This window comes from Ictalurus punctatus, chromosome 13 (assembly GCF_001660625.3).
Source record: "Ictalurus punctatus breed USDA103 chromosome 13, Coco_2.0, whole genome shotgun sequence".
NCBI lineage: Eukaryota > Metazoa > Chordata > Actinopteri > Siluriformes > Ictaluridae > Ictalurus > Ictalurus punctatus.
Genome location: NC_030428.2, coordinates 11,751,652 through 11,759,952, shown reverse-complemented (window position 1 = coordinate 11,759,952; position 8,301 = coordinate 11,751,652). Strand labels below are relative to the sequence as shown.

Genomic DNA, 8,301 nt, shown 5'->3' with positions numbered 1-8,301 from the left:
TAGTTTAAGATCAAAGCTAAAATATCAAGTCTGATCCTTCATCATCTTTAAACCTGACAAAGAATTAACAAATGTATAGTTTACAGTGTCTGTAATTAACCTGAACTGACCACCAGGCCTTCCCACTTGCTTAATGGCAGCTGTAATAAACTACACATGCAGTTGTGAAATAAAATTTACTGTCAGATTAAATTATTCTATATTTAAATTATTCTGTGTGCTTTGCTAATTTAAATGAAATTGAAATGAAACGCTAGTTATATTAATCTGATAATAACAATTCTGATTCTTCTGATTCAACACACAAACATACTTTGTATTTCATGTTCAAAGAGCTTTTTTAATGCAGTTTATGGGATTTTGTTCTTGGTCAACAAGCAAAACAAACCATATAAATTACACTTCATAGATACCAGTTAAATACATACAAACATATCAAGACTGACAATCAACTTCATAAGTTACTTTCAATAAATAGCATAACATTTAGCTGATTTACAATAATAATTAATTATTTAATGTTGTAGATTCATTGAATCCAAAAAAGTCTCTGAGATCATTTTGATGCAAAATAATATTGTGATCTGAAAGTCCTTCTTTGCCTGTTCACTCTGAGTGAAGTGTCCCGAACAGCTTGTCCCAGTGAGTAAAGTATGGAGCGTAGTTGGCCTTGAACTTCTGGTGATGAAGGTCATGATGTGGCGCGCCTCCATACAGTCCAAAAGGAACAAGTCTGTGTGTGGCCCAGGGCAGGTCATACCCACAGTGGTCCTCGACTGACAGCCACATGTTCAGGATATGAAAAAGCATCTCAGTGAACGGATGGCAGCCCAACAGCATGGGGTTCATCGCTGCAAAGAGGCCGAGTGAGAGCGTCTCCCAAGCACCCGAGTACTCTGTAGTGAGGACGAAGGTGGACGTGTGCTTATGGTGCACCTTGTGGAATGTGCGGTAAAGCCATGGCACCTTGTGATGCAGCACATGCCAGATGAAGTACTGGAAATCGAAGAGCAACAAACAGCTCACCAAGTGCCCGATGACTTCAAGGACCCTGGGAGCCTCTGCTGGGTAGATGACTGGTCTCCAGTACCAGTGCAGCACGCTCAGCGGGAAGATGTACACCACATGATTGTAGAGGGAGAGAGCCAGACAGTTCCACATCATCCTCAAGGTCACTGGTTTCTGCTGGATTTTGTATCTCCTCACAAGGTCCACTCTGGAGGACAGGAGGTCCAGAAGCACAAAAGGTAAACAGAAGCTTAAGTAGACTGCCAGTGAAAACAGTACAGGGAAAAGGGGAGACCGTAACCAGGTCTCATACAGTAGGATACAGTTCCAGATTCCCTGGAGCTGAGACATGTTGCTCTGTGCCTGTGTGAGCTGAGATATGTTGCTCTGGTCCTGTGTGAGCTGAGACATGTTGCTCTGTGTCTGTGTGAGATTGTGAGCTGCCGTTTGAGTCTTATATATCTGTAGCTACGCCCCCTGAACTTACCCTGTTCGGAAAGTAAACGCTTCCTGTTGGAAATTCCAGTCAGTCAGACGTCACTATGTCTTTGATCATTTTGTTTTCTCTGTTCATGGATCTTTCGGCTGGAATTGCCTGGTCCTACCTCACTAAATAACTCTCCAGACTGCCTTATTGTTGCTTTGAAGCGGGAAATTACGTGTTGCGTACCAACTTGGCTTAGCTAATAAAGTTATTGTGGTTATTTACCGATAGTGGTATTCTACGAGTAAAGTCTTTAGACATGATTATAAAAAGGCCAATGTAAAGGGCAAACACAAAACTGGCTAAAGGTTTACATAAAACCATAATATTATACACTCTCAGAATTTAAAAAAAAATTAAACTGTACCTTTCCATTTTGCTGAGATTTTAGCCTCAAGGGTACTTTTGTTTTTTTAACCATTAGTATGTATCTTTTACCTAGAAATGTGCACATGCTGTACTTTTAATTCTTTACTATAAAAACTACATTAGTCATTTACTTTTAATTGACTTTTTTTTTTCTTTTAAAGGTGCACACAGTTGAAAGACTGGGTACAAAATATGTATCCTTGAACATACAGTGACAAAGAAAGGTACAGTTTAGCTGTATTTCTTCTGATAGTGTATAAGGTCTGAGTGTAAAAGATCTTATACTTTTACTGATTTACTGATCTAATATCTGCTGTACTATATACCTTAAGAACCTAAGCAAAATTAAATTAAGTGTGGCGGTGCAGAATCTGCTGAATAAAGTAGGCTAAATATCGCCACCTGTCGGATTAAGTGTCATATTTTACTTTTTGAAAAGTAGTGGCTGCATCCGTGACAATCTGTAGAATGAAAAAGAAAGAAGACAACAAATAATCCGCCATACAGCTGTAAAACAGCTGATATTTACCTGCAAAAACTTGTGTCAGGCTCCCCCCACCTTTTAGACTGTCCATAAAAAAAATTAGATTTCTGATTTTTTCAAGTCATTGTGTCATATATCATGGTGTATTATTTGATACTGTACAGACTGAAGGGAATTACGCAACTAACTTGTGAAATTCTCCAGTTGTGATCCTTGGAGATTTTTTATCCACTCAAACCATCCTCTTCACAGTGCGTTGAGACAATATAGACACACATACAATTCCAAGTTGATTCATAACATTTCCAGATGACTGGAATTTCTTAATTATTCTCCTGATGGTGGAAATGGGCATTTTCAATGCTTGTAACCACTTCCCATTTGATGAATGACTAAGGGAATTTGGCTTATGTGTTACCTCATATTTATAATCTTGTGTAACAGGAAGTCATGGTTGAACAATATCCTGTTCCTAGTCACCCAGGTGTACAAAAAATGTGAAATATCAGTGGGAATATACTTCAAATATATTTTTCTCATAATTCATAGGGGTGCCAGTAATTGTGTCACACATATATTTAACAAGTATTTATTTATTTATTTATTTTGATTTTTTGACTGTCTCTTGTTTGCAATTGTTTAATATCCATGAGAGCATGGATTATTTTTGTGATTTTTTTTTTTTTAACAAAAGATCAAAAGGTTCAGCAATAAAGACAATTTTTCATCGCCTCCTTTGCTCATATTTGCCAAGGGTGCCAGTATTAGTGGAGGGCACTGTAAATGGTTATATATTTTTAAATTAGGAAGTTTATGTCATCCCTGACCTAAGTATAGCTGTTTTAACCAGTCTTACCCATGAATTTTGTCACACCAGATGATGAATCGGATGAGTCTATTCACAGAGGGGAAAAAACACTTACACATAGATAGGAAGTGGGTGAAACCATTAAAGGAAGTTGGGAAAGGCATTAAATTGAGCATGTGGTTGACAGCAGAACTGCTGCCTATCATTTTACCAATAGATATGGGTGACTGGGTTGTCATTAGGTTTGTTGTAATAGCACCATTCCACCATTATAAGCTTCACAACCCTGCTAGAAAAATCTTACCAATTTGACCTGCTCCCCCTGGCTGCTGGTAGCCAGTTTGACTAAGCTGGAATTTTAGAAGAGAAACTGTGTCCCCTTCCTATGCTGACATACATCTGTTATCACTGTGAATTAGATTAAACACTGATATAAAGGAATGTTCAGCATGTTGAGTTCATCTCAATGGAAAAATGATTTAAAAAAAAAAGGCAAAATAAAACAAAACAAACAAAAATAAAACACCCCCCACAAATGCACCCATGCACATTAACTGGAAGTCACATTGTTTTGCTTGCATAGTTACATTAAAATACAGCACTGGTACAACTCAAAAGGATTTTCACTGTCAAAAACACAACCATGCACACACACCGCAAAAAAACAAAATACATTCATATTGTTCATCTGTTCAGTCCATTTTTTATTAAAGCTCTAATGGAAATGTATGAGCTATAGTTTTTTCCCCCTATTGTTACAACCTGCTACAGCCAGTGTTACGCGTTGCTTTTGGAGTAGGTTGTTACAATAGCACTTCCCACATTTGACCTGAGATTACATAAAAGTGTACATAACTGCTGTTTATACAGTAGTACACTGGTATGGGGTCCAAATATAATTCAAAATATGGCAGATCTAACATCAAATTATTATACAGTAAATATTATATAGATGTTGAGCACCAGAAAATGTGTTGTTGTTGCTGTTGGTGATGATGATGATGATGATGATGATGATGATGCTGATTAACCCTAAAAGTCACAGTAAGTTAAATGACTTCAGGCAATGACACAATATGACATGTCATTTTCTTAATTGGGCCTATGTTTTAAAAATCCGTGATAGACTGATATTTGAGACTCATTGACTTGACTGTTCAAATCCAGGTGTTTATAATGACATCCAAACAAGTCTGCATTTTAAAAATACTTTCAGTTTCCATTCCTGAACCCATAAATGATGAATTAAATACCCTATATCCCTGTTGCTATAGTCTCTCTGTCTGTTTTCAAGTTGCTATAAACGATATGAGAGGTAAATACTGTCATTTTTTTTTTAAATCAGAAAAAGGGTATTAAATTTTACCTTCCCTTGTTATTGGGGTGGTAACCTCAAGGCTACATTATTTGGACCATTAGTATGTATCTTTTACCTGGAAAAGTGCATGCAAGGTAACTTTCTTTCCTTAACAGCTAATTAAAGCAACGACACTGATAGGGAAAGGTGCAGTCTCGTACCATCTTTTTGTGTGAGTGTATGGGTAAGAGGATCGAAAAGATTAAGCCTATGATTGAATACTGACGCAGAGTATTGTGAAGCTGTGAGCAGACAGTGTCAATACATTTTCCACAATGTATTGACACTGTCTGCTCACAGCTTCACAATACTCTGCGTCAGTATTCAATCCCTTCAGATCTCAGAGTTGTCACCACCTCTCAAAAGCTATGCCGATATTTATTCTCATTTCAGCACGGGCTCTGACACTTTCCCTTCAATGCTTCTTGGCTTTAACAGCAACTGATTCCACAGATGTCATTAAAATCTTTTAATTAAAAGTTGTATTTTTACATATTACAACTCTCTGATACAACGATGATTGCATTTAGAACAATCCAGATTAAAAGCAGCCATCTAGATAACAAGTTTAAATTTTAAGCAACGGTTGTAAAAGCAAGCTGCAAACACTCCACCATCCTCAGTACCCACACATGCGATATAGTAGCCAGCTCTTCTTTGATCTGTTTAAGTATGTGATGTAACCACGCAAATACGAATGACATCACAAATGACGTCAACTGACATTTCCCGCAAAATCCAACCAGACAGCTCAATTTATAAATCATTATTATAGGCTTACCGTTGTGAATCGGGGCAAAGTAAGGAGACAGTTTTGAACACTGATTATTTTTAACTAAAAAAAGTTACATACTGCAGCTTTAAGTAAATAAATAACAATTTTTTAATTGTGCAGAACAACCAAAGACAGTACAAAATGTACAGTAAAAAGTTAATTAAATCTATTTAATTCAAATGTGTATATCTGTTCCACAGAAATGAAACATGTTACTTTGACATAAATTCATCTCTTACACTTGTTAATTTAATGTCTTGGTTCCATGTGAACTGATTTAGATAATCACAGTTTTAAATGTAGTTTCCTTCATTTGTTTTTGTACAGCTAAAAAAAGGCGGCCTCTGCCTTTTTGAGGTAAAACTGCATGCAAGCTCCAAATAACGAAATATTTAATGAATATAATGGATGGCTCAGATTACTTGTTAATTTATGAACATTAAATTAACATTCTTAAGAAGTTAAGAACGTTCTTAGGAAGATAATGAAGTCTTTAGTATTACAAATGCCCTTTTTTTCTGAGACTATGCATCTGTTTGTCTATTTTAATCAGTTTAATTCATGTATCTGAATATGTATTTTTTCTCTAGCAGTTTAACTCAAGAAAAAATTTATTAGATCATGAATATAAAAAAGTAGAAAGCCAACATATAAAAGATCATGAAATTAAGCAAGTTCGAGAACAGTGTATTTACCATTTGGAGATGGCGACCAAACTAAAACCTAGGTTCATCATGGCTATGAACTGGCCCTCCAGTATGGGGAGAACCGGGATATGCTGAGAGCAGAAGAAATGTTCCAGAATACATTTCAGGTAGCTAGAGAAAAAAAAGTTAATTACCAGGTTGTTCATCACTATTATGCAGACTTCCAGCAGTACTGTATGAAATGTGAGCCTGCTGCCATTAAACACTACACTGAATGTCTGAAGATAAATCCAAATACATATCATGGGAAGAAAAGTGCTGAAAGACTGCAAAAGATTAATTGCAGAGAGAAGAATTGAGAACAACCAAAGGAATGGACGGGTCTTTGGACTACTTGGAATCATTCATAAGGAAAAAGGAGAAAAACAACAAGCCATAGAGTGCTTTGAGCAAGTGCTGAGCTTTGTAGACAATGAATATTACCTCACAGAGCTTTGTGAACTTAGGCTTTCTTTGGAGTAATATTACCAATATACAATATGATCCAAAGCCAATTATTTACACATTCATGAGATTTAATGGTAACAGTGTAGTATCTGTAATAATATATGTACTGTGGATAAGACACTATGATTAATCTTGTAATGGTTTGAATTTTACATCTTTAGTTCCATATGATATTTGTTTGGTTGCTTGGCTCACTATTAGTGCTTTATTACATTAAGGTCTGTTTGAAAAGCACTTTATTCTAACTAAAATTAAAACACAATTTGAAATTAAAAATTAGTGTGTGTTCATATTTTCCTGTGGATAGTATACACTAGATAACTTTAGATACACTTGGTAATTAAATGTGCATATACAGGGGCTCTCAAAGGATTTGTAGCAAGGGACCCCTTTCATTCTAAAATAAATTCCCCTCAGTTCAGTACAGTACAGACCTGTATAACTATAAGAGAGCAATAATTTTCATCTTTCGGCTGCTCCTGTTCAGGGTGGCCACAACGAATCACCCATCTGCATATTTTGATTCTGGCCCAAAATTTTACGCCGTATGCCCTACCTGATGCTAACCTCCCCATTTTGCAGGATTGGGACTGGCACTGAGAGTGCACTGGCTTAGGCAAGCATCCAGTGGCTGAGGTTGGTTCCCTGACTGCAAATCGGACCCAGGCTGTGGTCGGGGGAGTGCCACATGATAGCCACTAGTCCACCAGGGAATCTTTAGAGTGCAATAATAAATATAATAAATCTGATAATAAAAAATCCAAAGACCCCCTGGATATGCTTCACAGAACCCTGGGGGTCCCTGGATCCAACTTTGAGAAGCACCGATCTTATAAACTCAGCTATTTGCCAAGTTTACCAAGTAATACATAGTCACACACTGCACTCATAGAGCTTAATACAGGACACTTATACAATGTGTTTGGGAATGATGAATGTGTTAAGAGAGGATATACTGGATATCCTCTCTCAACACATTCTTCACTCCCAAAGACATTGTATATGTATTGTCTATGATCCGTGCTATAACATTTGCTCATATTTACCAAGGGTGCCAATATTAATGGAGGGCACTATAAATACAGTGAAATGGTCAGGACTCTTTATCTGTGTTTCTTTTTTGTCACATCAGAAATTTCAGTTAAGTGTGAAATGCAGTTTTATGCAAGGAATTTTAATCAGAACATACATACAGAAAATATTTCTGACACGTATGTTGAAATTAAGACACGCCGAACTAAGCACTGTCTTAATCAGATACGAAAGCCTCATTTGGCAATGCTGGGATTGAAACACACACCGTTTGAGATAACATGAGGCTTAAAGGCTAAAATAATATGACAGCTGTACATGGAGACCTGGAGTAACTATAAGGAAAGTGAATGGGAGCACAGTGGGTGCTGTGGGAGGAGAAAATGAAAACTAAATGAAGGTTGCTTCCACATTTGATTGTGCAAGAAATATTAATACATGATGCTGTTTTCTTAATTACGTTTTTTACAAATGAGTCTGACTTGATATTTGCGGCTCAGTTACTTCATTTACATAATTTACTATTTCAGTCCATGCGATTACATTCTTATTTTCTTACTTATTATGATTATGATTATTACTATTATGACTCCACATGCCGAAGTGTCCTTGGGCAAGACACTGAACCCCAAGTTGCTCCCGATGGCAGGTTCGCGCCTTGTATGGCAGCTCTGCTTCCATTGGCGTGTGTGTGTGTGTGTGTGTGTGAATGGGTGAATGAGACACAATGTGAAACTTTGGATCTTAATGCGCAGACCATTTACCATTACACATTCTTATTTTCTTATTTATTATTAAACACGTATTTCTCCTTAATTATTATTAGATTC

The 8,301-nt window shown here is 36.7% G+C and overlaps 1 protein-coding gene across 1 annotated transcript; it reads right to left on the bottom strand.

Moving 5' to 3' along the window:
* Positions 1-319: 319 nt before the first annotated feature.
* On the bottom strand, positions 320-1,437 carry ch25h (cholesterol 25-hydroxylase). The gene is given in 1 exon segment (NM_001201155.1): positions 320-1,437. A coding segment is annotated over 1 exon segment (813 nt). The 5' UTR covers positions 1,420-1,437; the 3' UTR covers positions 320-606.
* Between the last annotated feature and the right edge of the window lie 6,864 nt (positions 1,438-8,301).